The sequence below is a fragment of the Manis pentadactyla genome, chromosome 2 (assembly GCF_030020395.1).
Source record: "Manis pentadactyla isolate mManPen7 chromosome 2, mManPen7.hap1, whole genome shotgun sequence".
Taxonomy (NCBI): Eukaryota; Metazoa; Chordata; class Mammalia; order Pholidota; family Manidae; genus Manis; species Manis pentadactyla.
In genome coordinates, this window is record NC_080020.1 from 29819503 (window position 1) to 29838903 (window position 19401).

Sequence of the window (19401 nt, forward strand, 5' to 3'; positions counted from 1 at the left end):
GCAGGCTGAGCCCCCTTCTCTTGACCACTGGGTCTGCTGCTTTTTCCATCACACTAACTGTTCTCACACTCCTGGGAACACCTTCCACACCCCACCACTGACCTGCCAGAATACTATCCTAAGCCAAGACCCAGGGCTCAGAGGGCTAGAGAGGCCCCCTGACTCATGGTAGTCTTGAATCTAGAACCCAGGGCCCCCACCGGGTGGAACAGTCCAAAGGACACTCCGCATCTCACTGCCCAACTACAGCCCCACTAATGTCCCTGGAAGTCTTGGAACTCAGCAGCTAAAATCGCATGTTTAGGAGACAGACTGGTCTGTCTGGGTCTGCATTCCAGCCCTGCTGCTTAATAGTTATGTGACCATGAATAAATTACCCTCTGTGGCTGTTAGCAGGAGTAAATGAGCCCATGTGTGTTGAGCACTGCTGCCTAGTCCACAGTAATTGCTCAGTAAATGGTGGCTCTCTGTTGATATGATTAAAGCCCCATGTTGAACATTCCTGCCACCCGAGCCTTAAGACCTGTGTTGTCCAATCTGGTAGCTATTTGCCCCGTGTGGCTATTGACTGCTTGAAATGTCGTCCAAACTGAGATGTGCTGGAAGTATAAAATGCACCCCTGATTTTGAAGCCTTAGTAGGAAAAAAGGAATGTGAGAAATTTCATTAATACTTTCTATTGACTACATGTTAAAATTATGTTTAGACATATTGAATTAAATAAATATAAATAATGTACATTTATACATTATTAAATACATTATTAAACTTAATGTCACCTATTTCCCTTTACTTTTTTAATGTGGCTACTAGGAAAATTGTAATTACATACATGACTCACATTCGTGGTTTGCATTATGTTTCTACTGCATCATATTGCCTTAGAAGGCTTCAAAATACAGCTGCTGCAGCCGGACCACCCCTCGGTTTAACTTAATGATGTGAAAGTAGGGGCTTTAAGCCAGGTGTCCACTCACTGCTGGGTGCCCTTAGGCCAGTCATTGCAGCTTTCTGTGCCTGTCAAAAATACAAGTTTCCTCTGATAACCCAAAGTAGAACATTCCCATAAAACTTTTTGTAAGCAGAGATAGCTCAAAGTGAAGAAGCGATTACCATTGATTTGCATAGAAAGTTTTTGGAGCATTTCAGACCCCAAAAGTAACCTCTCGGGTTTTTCTGATACCTTAGGACACATCTTGTTAACAGTTACACAAAGTAAATCGAGATAAAGCAGACGTGCCCACCGACAGTTCGAAGCTCAGGCGGCTTGAGGGAAGAGATGCTGCGTGCGGTTCCTGGGGAGGCCGCTTGGCGGCGCCACTCTGGCTGCCCATAAGGGCGGCAAAACAAATGCTAAACGCTGTTTTCTCTTTTTGACTCTTTTCGTAAAAAAGAAAATCCTCTTTGGATTTCTTTCAGTTAGAGAAAACAGATATTAATGTGGGTCTTTCATAAAAACAAAGTGGTATAACACCAACTTTCAAAAAACAGGGCATATCTGTATGTCGTACCTTTCCAAAACAACAAACAAACCAAAATAAGTCCTCAATGCCTCACCAGGCTATTGTAAGGATTAAATAAAGTAATAAAAATAGCTCTACTGTGGACAACATGCTAAGTACTTCGCATGCCTTATCTCATTCAGTTCTCACAAACCCCAGGAAGTTAGGGCAATAAGCTCCCTCCCATTTTTAGATAAGGAAACTGAGGTTCAGAAATGTTCAATAACTTGTGCAGGGTCTCTTGGTCACTGCTTTGTTCTATATCCTGCAAGAAGTCAAAGTTAAAGAGACAAAGGGAAAAACACAACTCCCCATGTGACCTTGGGCAAGTCCTTCCCCTTGTGGCCTCAGTTTCCCCTTCTGTAAAATGGGGGAAATGTTTGGATGTTGGGTAATGATCTTTGAGGTCCCAGTGTTACGGGGTGCTTTGAACATTTCAGTGAACATAAGACTTCTGGAACTCCTCGAAAATCCATTGCCTTCCGTTGTCCATTCTGTGGGGATAAATGTGCATTTCTGTTTGTTTTAATAACATTTGTAGGAGCTTTATATAGTGTCTATGTCTGCTTATATTAGACGCTGTGTATTATAGTTAAGAGTCTTTCACTATTTCCCATATAAACCTTGTTTTTTATGGGTTTGGGAGAGCTCAGCTGTAAAAACTCTCTCGACTGAAAAAAATCTTTTTTCAAACAAATTAGGTTTAAATCAGGAGGCTGGTTTCAAACACTTTAGAACCTACATATTTTTTCTTCCCAGTCACTTTTCATTTAAAAATGAGATTGGCTGATTTCTTAGTTTCATTTCTTTTATGAGGATCTAGCAAGACCATGAGCTTAGCTGCTGGCTGCCTGAAAGGAAGGGACGCAGAGCCTTCTCCAGGAGGGTCCTGGGGCCTGACGTGTGCAGACCGCCTTCTTCTGGCCCAGCTCAGGCTCGGACTGGCTGTGGGACCCTGCTGGGTCATTTCACTTCTCTGGGTCTTCTTTCTCCTTCTGTCCCCAAGGAGCATTGATTCCTGCCCTGCTCCCTCTAGTTTATGAGGAGAAAAACACGTTTATAGAAGCGAAAGTATCAAGGAAAGGTGAACACATTCTACAAACATTAGAGGCTGGTGCAAAGAATGACATACTGAGTTTTCATCAGCAGAAAGTAGATTTTTTATAATCAGAGTGTTGCACTCAGGAAGGGGCCTAGAGATTGAGGAGCCCACTCCTTTCTTATTCTAAGATGGGATCCACTCTGAGGACAGTGGAAGGGAGTTACAGGTAAAAGCTGGAGTTAGAACCCCGGATCTCTTCACAGACCTCCTCCTTTCTTTCTCTACCTTACTTTGGGGACCAATGAAGATCAGGCCAAGGAGACTGTATTTGTATACACACACACACACAATTGGTGCCTGAGATGTGGGGGAAAACCAAAACCTCTGGAGGCAGCCAGACCTGCCCTTTGGTGTAAGCCCAACCCCCTTTTGCTGTCTGTGACCTTGAACAAAGTTCTTCACCTCTAAGCCTCAAAGGTTTCACCATTAACCTCCAGCAATCTGGGTGAGGCTTAAATGAAATAATGCATTCTAAGAGCCTAAACAATTTCCTTAACAAATTTTAGGTATTACTGTTATGCTTATTTCATGCATTAATAGGTTTTAAACATAAGAAAAGACTATATGGACTGTGCGGAAGAAATGATAAACTCTTCAAGAAAAATATTTATTATCGTATATTAATTGGTGGTGATTATTAGCATTCTTTCTAATTCATTATGGTTATACCCACATCGCCTAGCACAAGGTAGACACTCAATGTATGTTGAATAAAGTTTACTGAAAGTACCCTGGCCCCAGAAGAAATCAGAAGGAAATTGCAGCTTTATTTTTATTGTAAAAGAAATACTTATTCATTGTAAAAAAAAAAAAAGTGAAAAATATAAGCAGGAGGAAAGTCAAAATTATCCTTATTCCCACAACTCGGAAGTATACATGTTCTGATACATATTTTTCCACATCTTCCCCACAAACAATATTTATTTAGCTAGTTCGTGTAAAGTAGGTCACGATGGACAGTCTTTAATAAACTGGGTTTGTTTTCCCCCTTTAATGTATCATGAACAATCTCCATGTTGATTCCCACCTTTTTTCTAGCTTCTTGCTCAGCAGTAAACCACTATACTAATGAATTTGTTTAACCAGTTCTGTAATTATAGCACATCAGGGTCCTTTCCTATGTTTTGCTCTCTAGTAGCGTAGTCCTTTCGTGGAAGCTTTGTAACATCAGTGAGTAGTTCCTTAGAATAAATTCTTGGGATTTATTTTTAAGTTCATGACAATTCCACCGATTTTAAAACAAACAAAAGTTGATGTTCTTAAATCAAAAATAATAATGACACTATTCTGCCACAGCTGGAAAGAGGAAGGTTTCTGGCAAACCGCGCTGAGACTTGGGAGAGAATAAGAAAGTGATTTCAGTGACACGGGGCTAAAGAAGTGAGAGGCTTGGTACCCAGAAGAGGGGAGAGGAGCTGGACCCCGAGACTGGAGACCCTGGACCAGACTTGCTCGTGAAACTTGGGAGCAGCTCCCTTCCTCTCTGGGGGCTTGACCTTCCCATCTGGCGGTAAGGGCTGGAAATGTAGCTCGCGCCCTCCAGGCCCTTGGAGTAAGGCCTGGGGAAAGTGGGGGGAAGTCCCAGAGTCCTGCTCCACGGGCACCAGCCCTCATCTCTGCTCCTAGGCCCTAGGTCTGACACTGGGACGGGACACCGAGAAGGCTGAATTTGGGGCTTCACCCCTGTCTTCGCAAGGAGAGTTTGGGATCAGCTAATGGGGTTTCCGTGGAGGCCTGCTTATGCCAAACTCGGGTCTGGCTTCTGCGGGCGGTACCCCCTCGGTACCCTTTTACTGGCCAGGGCTACAAGAAAGCAGGACCCGGGTGCGCATTCTTCCCGTGCCTAGGATACTTCACCCAGCTAAAAATAGTCGCGGGAGCTGCGCTCTATGTTCAGCCAGAGGCTGGTCTGCAGACCAGGCTGGGGTCCTGGGTTCGAATTCAGCTACGCTCCCTCCGTGCTGAGGCACGCCGGCCTTCGGCTTGCTCCCGAGTCTCAGTTTCCCCACGCGTGCCAAGATTTCTAAGGGGCTTCCCAGCTGTTGAAAAGAGAAGAAATAAAGCTTCGAGTTTTCTTTTCGGCTCCTCCCTGAAGGGCTTCGGGGCCTCGGGCTGGGGCTGGGGGAGGGGTGAGCGCGGACGGCTCATTACCGCGAGGTGTTGCCCTAGTTAAATAGCGGGCCTGTTTGATCTGGCGGCGGGTGGCGAGAGGAAAAAAAGAAAAAGGTAGGGGGTAGGAGTGGAGAGACGCTCACACCTCCCCCACGGTTTCCTCGCGCCCATAAAACACCTTTTATTAACTCCTTCGCGTCCGGGAAGGCCCGCGTGGCCGCGCAGCCCCTGCCACGGTGTTTACAGCCCGGACTAATGGGCCCCATATTCACCCCGATGCTGGGGCCAGGCGCCCAGCGCACGCCTGATCCCGGAGCTGCCCGGGGTCCCCTTTCTCGGCCCCAAGCCCCAAGTCCCAAGCCAAGGGCCTCCAGATCCGGATGTGGAGCAAGAAAGCGCCAAGAGACCCGCGCGCGTCCTCGAGCCTCGCTGGCGGTGGGCGCCGGAGACCTGTGCCAGCACCGCCGATCCGGCGTCCGCTCGGGCAACCATGAGAGCTGTTAGAAGACGAGAAAGCGCTTAGCTTGGTGCCTAGCGCGCAGTTGCGCGCAAAGCTAATTATGCCTGTACACCACTGTTCGGGGACACGTAAAGGCCCGTGTCTGCCCGCGCCAGTTTAGGCCAGCACACACCCCGGCCTTGACCAAGGCGCACTCTTTTAAACACCCCTATACCCAACCATGGGTGCGCGTGGGGCGGGGCGGGGGACGGCAGAGACCAGCTCTTCTGCTCAAGTGCCCGAATTAGTATGCACATAACCCCCAACCCTTTGCACAAAACCATATGCTTTCACAAATATTTATTGTGGGAGAGAAGTCGAATTGTCTCAATTTACCCATAAACACAAGCTCATTTGACTCGTGGATGAAATAATAGCTGCTACGACTTGTCGAGCCCCTACTCGGTGCTGGGAGCTGTGCTCGGCAGACCCTGTTCGGCCCCTGAACAGCGGAGGGGCTCCGGGTGAGTTCCTGCACTGCAATACACACACGTATATGTTACACACGTATATGTTCAGAATTTCGCACACACGAACATATTCTCGAAAGTGCCCCCTCTTCCGAGCTGCACTGCTCTGAGATGTGTTGGTATGTGTGACAAACCACCTTCTAGTTACCCCCCAAGCCAGTGCCTGCAGACACTAGTGTGCATTCCAAGACAAACCCAAACGCCGACCCCACATAAATGTTAGCAGGTCCTTTCTGGGTCTAATCCGTTGCCAGTTTTATTTTCTGTGAGTTCCCTAGAATTATCCTGTCCTGCTAGTATATTCTAAAGAGAACTTTGTTCTGCATTCCAGGAATAAATCTTTTTATCGGTCCCCCTCCCGTGATTTTATTTGTAGTTTGGATTGCCATTTACCGAAAGAAAGGTAGGAACAGGAGGCTCTCCACCTAGCAGAAACCATGGAAAGGGTGGGTTTACCCACCAAGACATCACACAGGCTTCCTCAGATTTCAGAAACTCTTTTATTAGTCAAGAGCATAGATACTGCTTTGGCAAAGGGAGGGGGCAGTGAGTGGTCATATAGATTTGAGGTAGAAAAAGGGTAGGGATGGAGGAAAAAACAAATACCTGAGCACAGCAGGCATGGTAGGTAGTCTAAATACGTAAAAACTTTTCAACACAGGGAAAAGTTTTTATTTACAAAGAGGGAAAAAATGAAGCAAGGAGAAAGAGAAGTGAGAACGGAACAAAGAAGGACGGAAGAAAGGAAGAAAAGGAAGGGAGAGAAAGAGACAGAGGAAAGAAGGAAGCATTTTCCTTGGAACTAATTAAGAAGTGCAGCGACAACAAATAAAATAAAATAAAATAAAAACACCACTGCTTGAAGGAGAACAAAAAAGACAACCTTCCGTCTTCCTGGTTTGCTTCTCTTTCCCTGGCAGAAAACTATTGATTCCTCTTATTGCATTTTAATTAGGGGAAAGAGCCCTCGAGGGTTTTGACACGAAGCGGAGAGGGGATCGAAGAAGAGAGCCAGAGAGCACAGCGGGGAAGGCGTTGGGGGTTCTGAATTTGCCCGGATGGGTCGGAAGGGTGCGTTTTAGCGCGCTTGGGTCCCGCAGTCCCTCCCTCCCGCAACGTGCAGTCAAGAGCTGCCGTCTTGGTTGCGGGGGTTGGATATATATATATATTTCTCTTTCTCTTAATGTATTAGAAACGATTTCAAATGACATTGCACGTGCGATCCAAGTGTGTTGATGCAGCCAGCGACCTGCCAGCGCGCAGCAGAGGCGCGGCGGGGTGAGGCCCTAGACGCCCCCGGAGCACGGAGCCCGGCACCCACCGCCTTCCTAGGCTCCTGGGGCTCGGGGCTCGCGCAGCCGCTGCGGGGTCCTCGGCGCGGCCGCGGCTCACTGGTTTAGCTCCAGCGCCCAGACTTGCTGCGGCCAGCCTGTGCGCCCCTTAATCCTCTTCTCGCCGGGGCCCAGGGCGGGAGGGAAGCCTTCGTGCTGCTGCTGCCGGAGACACACACAAGAGAAGAGGCGAGAGACAGGTTTAGATTTTTCTGCTCCGACCGCCTGGGCATAGAGCGAGGGTGGGGAAAGGTGTTGGGGCCAGTAACTGGAAGCCTTTGAATAAGTGACGGTTTTCTGTTGGTCAAGTAGGCAGGCAGACTTATAAATTTGCCTTTATGCGCCGAGTTCCCGGGGACCGGGATGGGCTGGGCGACTTCTGCAGATCTGGTAACGAGAATTTTCTGTGCCTGGTGAATTTGATGCTGCTAGTTTTGGCTTTATGGCACCAAAGGAAACAAGTTTCCCCGCTTGCGAACCTGATTCCCCAACAGGTCTCATCAACTTGCCAACTTAGGTTGGCATCGGGGCTTGCACACTGAGTTGTTTTCCCTGGAGCCGGCGCTGGGAGCCTCAGAGGCCTAGGTGAAGGCGAGGGGAGTCGGCCAGGCCCAGCATCCCTGTCCCCGCTCTCTAAGCTGGAACCAAGCGGGTCTACTTAAAGAGGCGGCGAGGCGCTGAGGGGGTGGGGGATACGCCCAACAACTGCCTTCCCCGAAGCGTCGCCAAGGCCTGCACCTCTTCCAGCCCAGGGCGGCGGTTCTGAGACTCGATGCCTATCTCTTTCCCAGTCTTCCCAGGTGAGAGTTCCCTAGTTTACCGTGGCCCCCGAGGGTCCGAGAAAACCAGGCAGGGCCCTCCAGTCAGCTCCTGAGGCAGGCCTGAGAGCGCCGAACTGGACCAGTTCGCCAGTCTGGCAATCACCCCGCTCAGAGGTCCCACGGCCCTGGGCCAGGAGAATCGAGCTCCAGAAAGTTTTGCCCTCAAGAGAATTGAGAGAGGTCCAGTAGGGATTGCCATCTCCAAAGCCAAAAAGAGTGGGTGAGACTCATGGCTCTTGACTGTCGATGTTCACACACTAAACCATCAAGGTCCGCCTTGGCTTGGAACCGCCCTGTGGGAGTGGAGCAGTGGACGGCGCTCTGGACTGCGGGTAGAAGACCTGACTTGTTTCACCCCAGCTTCACCTCTGACTCTCTGGGTAGATGGCCTTCATGTCCTGTCCCACCCTGGTCTCCTGGGATAGGAAACCACCTGGACCTCGGTTTCCCCACCTGTACAATGATGTAAGTAGACACCCCTCCCCAGCAAAAGCCCTTTGAAAGAGTTAGAGTCCATAAGCATAAATTCACACTAAAGCAAATTAAAAGAATGAACTCTTTCAGCGCTCTTAACCTGGCTTCCCGGAGAGCCCAGGAATGGATCTGGACCCCTCAAAATTGGAAGCGAAATACATGATGTGTGCATTTTCTCGGGAGCTGAAACTTCCAACGGATTCTGAAAAGGAACCTTATGACCCTCTCTGAGAAGGTTAGGATTCTGTCTTCATTCAGTCTTATAAACCCTTCCCCACAATACAAATTAATTCAAATATGAACATGCCTCCCTTCACCCACACAATCCCACAACTGCAACCACCTCAGAACTCCCCGTAGCCTCTCAAAATCGCACATATGGCAACGCAGACTCCTTCCAGTGTGCACACAGCCTGCGGGTGCTCAGTGAGCCCGCGCCCTTGACTGCAGCCTACAGGCCTCCGGACTTACCAGCTCCCTTTTCCGTTTGCTTTCGCGGCCGCCATCCGCCTTCTTGAGTTCGGCCTTGAAGGCTTCAGGGTCGCCGGCCTGCGCGTCCTTGGCCAGCACGTCCATCAGGTAAGCGATGTAGCTGGTAGCTAGGCGCAGAGTCTTGATCTTGGAGAGCTTGGTGTCTGCAGGCACGTTGGGGATGCACTCGCGCAGCTCGGCGAACGCACTGTTAATGCTCTCCGTGCGCCTCCGCTCCTTCTTGGGTCCTGAGCCTTTCCGCCGGCCCAGGCGGCCGCCGAGCGTCTCCAGCCGCCCGGGGCTCTGGCCTGGCCTGGCGTCCGGATTGTACGCGGCGGCGGCCGCCGCGGCTGTGGGCGGTGGCCCGCCGGTGGGGAAGTCCGGGGCAGCGTCAGCGGGGCTCAGCAGCCAGCTCTGGAAGTAGGGCCGCTCCTGGTGACAGCGTGAGGCCGGGCCGAAGAGGAAGGGCTCGTGGAGCATGGGGTGCGTGGGGTGCGGGTGGTGATGGTGGTGATGGTGGTGATGGTGTGCGTAGCTGCCCACGAGGTTCATGTTGGAGCGGCCCCTGGCCTAAGCCGCCAGCTCGATTAGCACCGCCCCATGCGCCCCAGAGACTGCCGGGGCCACCCGTGGGCTCTGGGGCGGCGCTGTGGTGGGCGCCGGCTTTAAGAGAGTCCGCGGCAACGCTGAAGACGAGACGCGCAGCCCCGCTGCCTTCTAGCTTGTTTCTGTCGCTGGCGAGGACGCCAATGCAAAGAGACCTGTTTAACCCTTCTGCGGCCTCCCTTCCAGGGTCTGGCTTATATAAGGCCTCGGCTTTGATGTCAACTTCACCCTAGAACCAATGGCAGGGGGGCGGGGAGTAGGAAAGGGGGGTGGCCGTCCCTGGTTTTAAGCTCAGCTTGCTCCACTCGCCTCTAGGCCGCCTTCGGGGACGGGGAGGCAGCTCCGCCTCCCCGTCCCCCGCTCCAGTTCCCGGCTTGGGGGAGGCTGGGGCTACATACTTGAAACACAGGCCTGTCAACGCCCTGGTCAGTGGCTGCCACCCCATCTCTACAGACCCAAGGAAAAGAATTTAGAATCATTGAGCGAAAAGAAGGCCTTCAACTAGAGCCCACGCCCTTGATTTTACAGATAAGGAAACTGAGGCCCAATGAAAAATTCTAGTTTCTAGACTCTGCAGAATTCAAAATAGGAATTACAGTGGCTCCCAATCCCGAGATCCATCTGCTCCACTCCACGGCAGGACCAGGAGCTGGGAGGCAGGATAGGCCCTAATATTTCTCCCTGAGCACCCCCAGCCCTTAGTCATTGCCACACCAGGCGGTATTGGGAGCAGTTTGTGTACCCAGCAGTGCATGCGCCAACACTGGTCAAGTCGTGTATACGACCCAGCTGACAACAAATGAAGGGAGAAGGAGCCTGGGGGGCGGGGTGGTGGTGGTGGAACCCTGTGGGAGTAAAAGCCCACAGACATTTACCCTGGTTCCGGACTCCAGGGCCTGAGATCCACTCTTCTCACCTCCTGGGAGCTTGATCCAGTCCAAAGGGCTGACGCAGAGGAGGTCTCCTCTCCTCGGGACTCAGACGGAGCACGGCTAAGTTGGGCACTCCGGTTGAGCATGTTCCATTGTCTAAAGACACCGCGAGAAAGCATTTGGCGGTAAACATGGAGCAGACGAAGACCTCCACACTCTACGCAAGGCTTGCACAGCAGTAGAAACACAACGCTTGGCATCTCACACCCACCCACGCAGGGCGATGGTCCTGGCTGCAGAAACCTCTACTCCTTTCAGTCCCCGTCGGGGCCATTCCCCGCCTGTTGGATTCTTTCCACTGGGGGCTTTCCCAGGGCTCGTTTTCGGGACCTGGAGATCCCGTGTCGCGGTGCTTGGCAGCTGGGGTTCTCAGTCTAACCTGTCCTTGCGGTAGCTTCCCAGCTGACGTCCTCAAACCTGAGTACCTCCATCCTCACCAACCTCTCTCAGCGAACCCTCTTCCCAAGGTGGGGTAGAAGGAGTGTGCCTTTCTCTCAAAAGCAATATCGAGGCAGGGTGAAAAAAGAAGGTAAATATACGACCGCACTTTTTAGAATGCAAATACCTTCCTTCACCCATTCACTCAACAGTTATTTATTGATTACTGTATGTGTGCCTGGCTCAGAGGGAGGAAGGTCAACTCATTGTACAGATAGGAAAAGAAAGACCCAGAGAAAATGAACGTAGTGAGTGTGGATTCGTCGTATTCGTCCCTGTACACAGGAATAAATGGGTAGGGGACGAGAACACTAGAGCCGGGCCAAACCCTTGGTTCAGAGCGGTTCCACTTGTGGGGGCCCCGCAGAGCTGTGGGCCCTAGAGGTGCGTGGGGGAGGGGCTCCTGGTTTCTTGCCTGAGGCGGGCTGGAAACCCGCCGCGCTCACGGGCGCCTGGCGCCAGCAGCGCTAGGGTAGGGCCGAGCGCGGAGCCGGAGGCTTCCTGGGAGGGAGCGCCCGACGCCCCGTTCAGCGGCAGCTCCGCGGGGTCCCGCGCCTCCCTGGCCTGGAGGCGTTCTTGAGAGAGTGTGCATGAGAGAGAGTAGTTACTCCGTTCAGAAGGACCTCAGTCTTCAACATACACTCAGCCTTTGTCCTAATCTAAGCACAATCCTCACCTGCAGCCTCTCATAGTGGCACAATTGAACCTACAATTTCACATGCACATATACATGCACACAGGCTCACAAATAATCATTGGTATACACAAAAGCCCACATATTCATATGGGCACCAAAGAGTGTGCGTATTCTCTTGGTGACACATTTACATGCAGAGGACACACAGCATTTCAATATTCATGCATTCCTAGGATTGTACACATTATCTCTGTCACCCACAGGGCACACATCACACTGCAGATGTGTGACAGCTAGGAGCCACTCCTAACCCTACATGCAGGCATGCTAAAGATACCATCATATAGTAAGGCACATAAATTTTACATAAATATTACACAGCTGCAGGAGGTTACACATAGTCTTACTGTCACAGTTGTGCACGGATACAACCAGTTTATATCCTTTTACAATTCCCCATAATTGTATTCACAGGACAAACTTCCCAAAACGACATCATACATTACATACATTCTTAGTGGTGCAACTAAAACCCTCAGGTCCACGAACATATCCAGATACACACAACGTCACTATCACTACTACATATGCACAGGTGCTCAGAAATAGGCATGATCACATGTTCATATGGTACACAGAGGCACACAGATTTCAAACACTCAATTTGACATATATTCTCTCTCCCATATAGCCACATTCCGAAGCCCTAGAAATGAAGTTGAACAATATATGCATATTGTCACAGCACTCACATAGGTACACGCAATTCTACCCCCCTACTCACAAACTCACAGCTCCAGCACTCACCCACATGTGTCCCAACCGTTTTCTCCCACACAAATCACTGAGAGCAGTATACACTCCCCAGATATCTGGCCTGTTTAGTGCTCTAGGGAATGCATTATCAGTACTGAATGAAGTCCCAGTCTCATGAGACATTTAAGGGCCCAGGAGAGAGAGCGCCTGGCAGCTTCCCCTGGATGACTTAGTTAAATAGCAAGGTGCTCCAAGCCACCTGGGCCACAGGAAGCTCTGCTCCCGCCTCCCTGTGTGGGAGTCCCGTTGTCAGCCCAGCAGCGCCTGTACTGGGAGGGGAGCCTGGAGGCCCTGGGGACCCGCTTGGGCTCTAGGCTGAGTGACCTGAAGCAGGATGGATCGCCAGTGAGATTGCCTGCTTAGATGGCAAGGTACCTAGCCTCCAGACTTGGCCTTCTGGGAGACCCCAAAGTGTTTTTAACTCCAGCCTGAACTCAGGTGTGTTTGGAGTATGTCAGAAGGTGACAGTGGGGACCCTGGTAAGGATGTTCTCTCTCTCCACCTCAGGCTAACTGGTGTAGGGAGCGGTCTGGAATCCAGGAGTTTGGCCGAAATTGCCCCAGTCTGATAGGCAAGGCATATGCCTTGAGTTCTGGCTCTGTCTAGCATTTCACTGTGTTCCTTTTTTTCTCTGAGCCTCAGTTTCCCCAATTTCTGAAGAAGAGGAGAGGTCTGACAGTCTGGAGTCCGTAATTCCCCTCTCCTGGCTGTTGCACGGATCCAGCCCTGGTTCTTCTTCCTGGACGCAGGGACTTAGCGCTCGGCTCTGGGGCCTGGCTGGAAGGACTCCAGTCTCCCCCGGCCCACTTGCACAGGTGAAGGACCAGGAGCAGGCACTCTCGGGGCGGGGGGCGGGGTGGGGGGAAGAAAGGGGTGTGCTCCCTGCCAGTCCCATACTCCCCCATCCCGCCTCGTTCCGTGCCCCGCGGTGCTCACCCAGACAGCGCCTTCAGGTCTGGCGCTCGGAGCATTTTCGCGCTTCTTTCCTTCAGCTGCGCTAGTGAGGTCGGGCAGAACCCTCACCCCATTTCACAGGGTAGAGAACTCTGTACAGAAAGGTTAAAAAGCTGTATTAAAGGAGGACTTAAGAGAGCCTGGCTAGGGAATCTGGCGCACCTGAGGGGAACCCAGCACTGCCTTCCTCCCCGGGTGATCCTTCCGATCCTGTTTCCTCCGCTGTAAAATGAAAGACAGTAGCCTCCCAGAGGCTGGTTTTAAGATTCCGCGAAATAGTATAGGTGAAGCTCTTAGCACAGTAACAGTAAACTTGGATAGATGATAGCTCTGCTTTTAGGATGAATTTAACAGGGGAAGGAGTTACATGAGCCCATACGACTACATAGCCCTGGATAGGGAGGGGTCAGGCCGCGGGGCTCTGCTCGCAGTGCCGCGTTTTGATCTAACCAAGCCTGTTTTGCCCACTTTCGAGTCCTTCTCTTTTCAGAACTTCCCTTCAGAAGGCCACTGTCACGGCTGTAGGTGGGGGAAACCTAGCATTGCCCGCTGTGGGGATTGTGTTGTCAGAGACCTGAATTCCAGTTCCAGATCCCACCCCGTACGCCTTGCATTTCACTGGCTGTATGGTTTGGAGAGGGGGCGGGGGGAAGGCGGGTTCCTGCCTCCCCCAGGACTCAGTTTCCCCATCTGTACAGTGGACTGGCTGTACTCGAGCCTCTGAGCAACTGCGGCCTCTACCGTGGATTCCCGCCCCTGCACTCCGCTCCTCCCTTCACTATGCCCCCCGGGACTGGCAGGCCTCGGAAAGCCTGCGCCACGGCGCCTACCGCAAAACCTTCTCCCGCCCCGTCCCGTGACCTTGACGCCACCGGCAATCCCCGCACCGGACCCCTTATCTAAATAGGGCCGTAAATCAAGGACCTGTCAGGGAGCGGGTAATTACAGGAACTCCATAAAAAGGACCCGGCCGGCCGCCTGTTTATATTAGCGCGGTGTAAAATATTCTCGCTGTCTTGGGGAATCGCGTCTCGCAGTAACGCGCCATAAATCAGCCCGCGGGCCATTTACCCCGCAGCTTGAGAGCGCAAATCCCTTAAACATTTCTCTGCTGCATCTAAAGAGTGTCTAAGACTCTCCAATCTAGGTCAACCTGTTGCCAAGGACCAAAGGACAGGGCACGGAGGAGACAGAAAGCGAGTTGATTTCTCCTAAAAGCTCATAGGGTGAGAGGCCTCTAGCCTCCGCTGGTTTGGGGAAGTACCAAATCTCTTGAGAGATCGTGTTAGGACCAATGGGGAAACCGGCCTAGAGAAGGTAAGGGGCTTCCCTAAGGCATACAGCCAATGAGTGGCAGAGACCTGGCTAGAGACCAAACCTCTAGGGAGACCACGTTTCGATGTCAACCCATCTCCTCTTAGTACCCCCTTTCCTGGTCCGGTCAGAGAGGGCCCAGGCTACAGGCTGACGTTCCATTCTCCACCTTTTAGCTTCTGGGGTCCCTGAGCTTTCTGCAACTGTGCACAGAATTATGTATGGCTACTGTAGTGTGCAAACCTCTGATTCCCACGCGATCCCCTTGTTTTAACGGTGGCAAAACATAGCCCATATAACTAGAAATCGAATACCTTCCGTTGTTAAAATGATCCATTTTTGTTTATCTCCCTCACACTCCTTCCTAAAGAAAAACTAAGGAGCCGGGTGCTGTCCTTAAGTTTGTAACAGCCTCAAAAATACAAAATCTATTTAAGTTGAATCTGACGCTGCCCATTGTGTAATGAGTAAAATCAAGCTTATGGAAAAAGAATATTAAATTTTCCGTGTCTTCCCTTGGGGGCTGAAACCTGGGAATTCACAGGGAGAATTAAACATCTTCCTCCCCCATTCCCTTTCTCTTCCGAAGTCCGTAAATGACAACGTGTTTACACAAGTTTTTATGTCGTCTGAGCTTCGTCCCGGCTCCGTTTCCTCCTCTGTGTATTTTCCGCGCAGAGAGATGTCTGCTTCGGGACGCATTCAACCTAAACAGAACCCCGTCTGATTGGAAAATGTATTTATTTGAAAAATCGTAACTCACAGTTTTGGTGAAAACGGCCCCCAAATTTATGGGATCGCTTGGGGCGCGGCGGTCGTAAATTAAAGAGCCTTGTACACCCCCCTCCCCCACCCCGCCCCCGGCACGTTCCCCCAGCAGCTCCGGGCAGGGTCCGCAGCACCGGGAGACAGGCCTCCTCCTGGCGCACTCAGGTCCTCAGCGGCCCTCCCTGCTCCGCTTCCTTGCAGGGGTTAGTTGCGTGCAGCAGGCAGGTGGATTTCATTCCGGTTCCTTTCACCCGGTCCGGCTGCTTGCCGGGCAGCGTCACCTCTGGTCAGTCCCGCAGCGATCAGTTTCAGGTGGTCAGTTAACGTGTTGTGTTCGGCACCAATCTGTTTTAAGCATATCGGGTTTTTTCGTTTAGCGCACGCTGGTTAGTTTCGTGGTGCTGGGTTGCTCCGCGCGTGGAGTATAGCCGGCCCCTAACCGATTGATCAATTGTGTGCTGGGCTGTTTTACGCCAAGAGGTTTACTGGTCAGGGTCCTGAATGTCAGTTTCACCGCCTGGCCGTTGCTTTCCAAGTCAGGGAACCTTTTTCCTTTCTCAGTCCAATCTGAACTCCGAAGGAGGACGGAATCAAATCACCCCACCGCTCTCCTGGATCCTGCTGCCCGCCTGTCCAGCTGAGGACTGGGGAAAAGCTGGAGCTGGGAACGCGTCCCCAGTAACAGAGTCTGCTGGCCCTATAAGCTGGGGAGTCCTGTAGCTTAGGCAGAGCTGGACGCATGGGGCCTTCTGCTTTCTCCCGGAAATACAGGCCTGAGCCGAATCTCTCCGTCTTTTTTACTAAGGATTGTATGCTTCTCTGGCAGCGGGGAATGGGGCAACCTCTCAGCTGGAGGCTTGTCCATCTAAGCGCTGCTATCTCAGAGAGGGGTTTGGAGATCCATCCAAAACTTTTGTGATCCTTTCCCTGGAGTAGGCAAAGGAGCGCGTCGGAGGTTCGCAGCTCTGCTCAAGAATAGCATCAAGTAGTGAGGGAACCCGAGGTCCTGGGGCAGCTCGTCCTGTCCCTGCCTCTCGGCCCGCCGCCGCCTGCCTCCCAAGCCCGTCGCTTGCTGGAGCCTTCAGCCACTACCTGCCAGGAGTGACCTATAAGCGCAGCAGCATTTGGTTCAAAGAAATGCAAAAAATTTCGGTAGAGAAAACCAGTCGGATCAACCTAATCCATTCTGGAAGATGAAGAACTGGTGTGAGGTAGAATGGGTCAGAAATGGTGAGGGGAAAAGAGGGCCCCTCTTCCACCATCCTCCCTTAAGTTGGGGTTGCAGGTAGAAGGATAGCACCTCCTTCCTTGGACCTCAGTCCTCCGGATGAAGATGGCCTTGCTCTAATGGGTCCCGGGTTCCCCACACTGGCCCGCGCGCTGCTGGCAGAACTGGAACAGTATACAGACTTTCTGCCTGGAGGCAGAGGTATTTTATTAATTCTGGGCAGTCTGGGCTTGTCTGACCAAGAAGTCCGCAGGAGCCTGAGAATTTGGGCACTGGGTCGGGGGACAGATCAGCTGCTGGCTACACTGAGTGGTGAATATCCTTGGCTCCTCAACCCTTTCCTTCAGCCGGCAGGGATTCAGAGATTGAGTCTGTGGGCAAGAAAATATCATTATTAGTCTTATTATTTTAAACGGGGCCAGGCTACATCTGTCATCTTTCACATAATGGTCAATTGTAAACACACTTTAAAAGAGAAAAAAAGGGGGGGGGGATTTAATGTTGACACTGGGAAAATGCTTAGCTTTGGGGTTGCTGGGGAATTGGCAGACTCTCCTGTCCTTTGGGAGAGATGTTAAGTGCTTAGTGTTTTTTGCTTTTTCCATTGAATTTTGTAAATCTCTCAGGGGTCTTCTTTGTCTCTTTAGCTTAACAAGGGAAGTCCCTTCTTTAAAAGTTAGGGATCGATAAAAGGACCTTGGCTTGGGGAAGGAGAAGGAATGGGGAAGACTCACCACTTACTTGGGAAACTGAGTCTTGACCTCCCCACTGTCTGTCGGTCTTCTTAGCGTATCCTCCCCAGTTCCAGCCTCTTTCTGCCCTCCTGTGGCAGAATGTTGCTCTGTGGGGGGAGATGAGAAGTCAAGCGAATGATGGAAAGACCAGAAATCAGAAGAGAAAGGCAAGAGGTGTGAACGGTGGCTGGAAAAAGGAGAAGTGCACTTTGGTTTTACCACATTATCAAATATTAAAGCCATTGTCCATCCAAAAGCCTGATTTTGACCCTGTCTTCCTGGTGTGAACATTGTTCCCTAGCCACATGAACACCTGATCAGTCACCTGACCCACACACCGCAGGACACAAGATTGACCTCATTAGCTTTCCAAAACCATCCAGAGCATGGAACAAAACAAGAAATCACAGTGGAGCCCACCCCCAAACTCAAACCAACTGCTGGTGGTTATTAAATTCACTTCCATCCATGCAAGCAAGGCCTCCATAAAGTCTATTCAAAAAAGAAAAAGAAAAAAAAGAACAACAAAGGTGGCAGGAGAAGAGAGAACAGAAAGGAAAGCCTAGAAACCAGAGCAGAAATTAATTTAATTACCTCTTCTCCCCTGCCATAAATTCCGCAGAGGAAATCAAATCTTTCTGTGCATGTGTATAAAAACCAATCAGTCTACGAGCTCGCCAAAACCCATCATGTCTCAAACTGGATATCCTAATTGAATGAATCTGAATGTACGAGGCTCCCAGGCATTCACTGAGCCAGGTTTTTCCAAGGGCATTTGCCTCAGATCCAGAGAGGATAAACATGGGCTGGAACCACACACTGATCAGTTTGCCTGTGGAGAAGGGGAACTTTCTTAGCCTGGGCGCTGGCAGATGCATCCTAACATTTTGCATCAGATTGTAATGGAATATTTCTCATAAACAGTCAAGTGTCTCTCCCAGCCACTCACCTGACATGTTTCTTGTTGTTTAACTTCAGATTTGACAGATGATGATAACCTGGAAAAGAGAGAGGTTACAAAACGCTGAGTGCTGTGAGGCTGGGTGGTGTAAAGGGCGCCTGCTGGAGAACTTGGACAGCGCTGTGATTTGTAGGCCCCGAAATGCTGTTATGCAATGGCAGCAAGCAGGTTGCTGGGAGAGGAGCGCATTGTGCGGGAGGGGAGAGGCACCTGGGAACCAGAACTTTGTACTGCCTGCTCTAGAAGATGTGCCACTTGTTTTATATCCCAGGTTGTGAGATGGAGAAGGCCCCATGTTTCTTCTCCATGTCCGCCTGGCTTCTCTCTCCTTACCCCAGAGTGCACCCCCTCTCCCAGAAACCCTGATTTATAGCACCTGTTAAAAACACATAATGGATGCAATTAGCTGTGGCACTAGAGAAATAAAGGGAGGAGTTGACTTTATTCCAATAAAAGATAAATGTGTTTGTTTTCTTGTCCTGAGTTCATTAATTTAAATTCCTTAGGACAACGAAAAAAAATCATTGCTGCTTTCTTTGCTATGTGGGAATCATCTGAACAGGCACTCATTCTTGAAGTTAAGCTGGTATCACAATCCCCTTCTTCAATACTTTTTCAGCGCATGGGTAGAAGAGGCGTGGGCATGGGTCTATATTTTCAACAAAGCTCACTAGCTTTGAGAATACAATTTATATGTATATGGTAGGGACTCAAGAGTAACCTATTTACTGACATAAATTCTTAGTTATGTTAGCTGTGTGACTCTAGCAAGCTCAGTTAAATGTGATACATGCCTGTGGTGGAAAATTTAGGAAATACAGGAAGAAAGTTAAAATTTCCTTGATCCTAACAAGCTATTTAAGCCCCCTGGGCTATCTTTCTCCAGTGAATCCTGCAGCCCACAAAAGGAGACAAGGCTCTTGAATTTACCTGCCCTGCCCTTTACACCCAGCACACATCTGGCACATAGGAGGACTTTCAAAAAATATTAACTGAAAGAAATAGTTGGTTAAATGAAGTCGTGGAATTGTATGATCTCTAGTCACTTCCAACCCTGACATTCTATTTTTTGTTCTCTGCTCTAGGAAGAAAAAATGCCATTGCATAAACTCAGATATATTTGTCACTGGGACTCTTGACATTTAAACGTGTGTATGTTTCTTCTCCATGTCTGTCACTTGATCTGACAGCTTTCTGTTTCCTCTATCAGATATTAGTTTAGGGTTGTCCT

General features: G+C 50.5%; 1 protein-coding gene and 1 long non-coding RNA gene across 4 annotated transcripts; both read right to left on the minus strand.

Moving 5' to 3' along the window:
* Nucleotides 1-4685: 4685 nt before the first annotated feature.
* Nucleotides 4686-10214, minus strand: HAND1 (heart and neural crest derivatives expressed 1). 3 transcript variants are annotated; one of them, XM_036909819.2, is made up of 2 exons: nt 8783-10214; nt 4686-5213 (listed from the first exon to the last, which is right to left on the minus strand). In XM_036909819.2, the coding sequence occupies exons 1-2, from the start codon at nt 9332-9334 to the stop codon at nt 4770-4772; spliced, it is 996 nt and encodes a 331-aa protein (XP_036765714.1). In that variant the 5' UTR covers nt 9335-10214; the 3' UTR covers nt 4686-4769. The 3 variants fall into 3 exon arrangements, with proteins under 3 accessions (XP_036765714.1, XP_036765860.1, XP_036765782.1); XM_036909965.2 differs by lacking the exon at nt 4686-5213 and adding an exon at nt 6172-7175 and having other exon boundaries at nt 8783-10148; XM_036909887.2 differs by lacking the exon at nt 4686-5213 and adding an exon at nt 6172-7178 and having other exon boundaries at nt 8783-9932.
* A 5131-nt stretch (nt 10215-15345) lies between these two features.
* Nucleotides 15346-18530, minus strand: LOC118923377 (uncharacterized). The gene is made up of 3 exons (XR_005029190.2): nt 17804-18530; nt 17217-17316; nt 15346-16846 (listed from the first exon to the last, which is right to left on the minus strand). It is a non-coding gene; the product is annotated as an uncharacterized LOC118923377 (long non-coding RNA).
* Between the last annotated feature and the right edge of the window lie 871 nt (nt 18531-19401).

Excerpts from the sequence above, each read along its gene's own strand:
- HAND1 (XM_036909819.2), bottom strand. The coding sequence starts at position 9,334 with ATGAACCTCGTGGGCAGCTACGCACACCATCACCACCATCACCACCAT. Across the intron at positions 5,214-8,782 it reads GCAAACGGAAAAGGGAGCTG|CTCTCATGGTTGCCCGAGCG; the intron begins GTAAGTCCGGAG and ends GTCTTCTAACAG.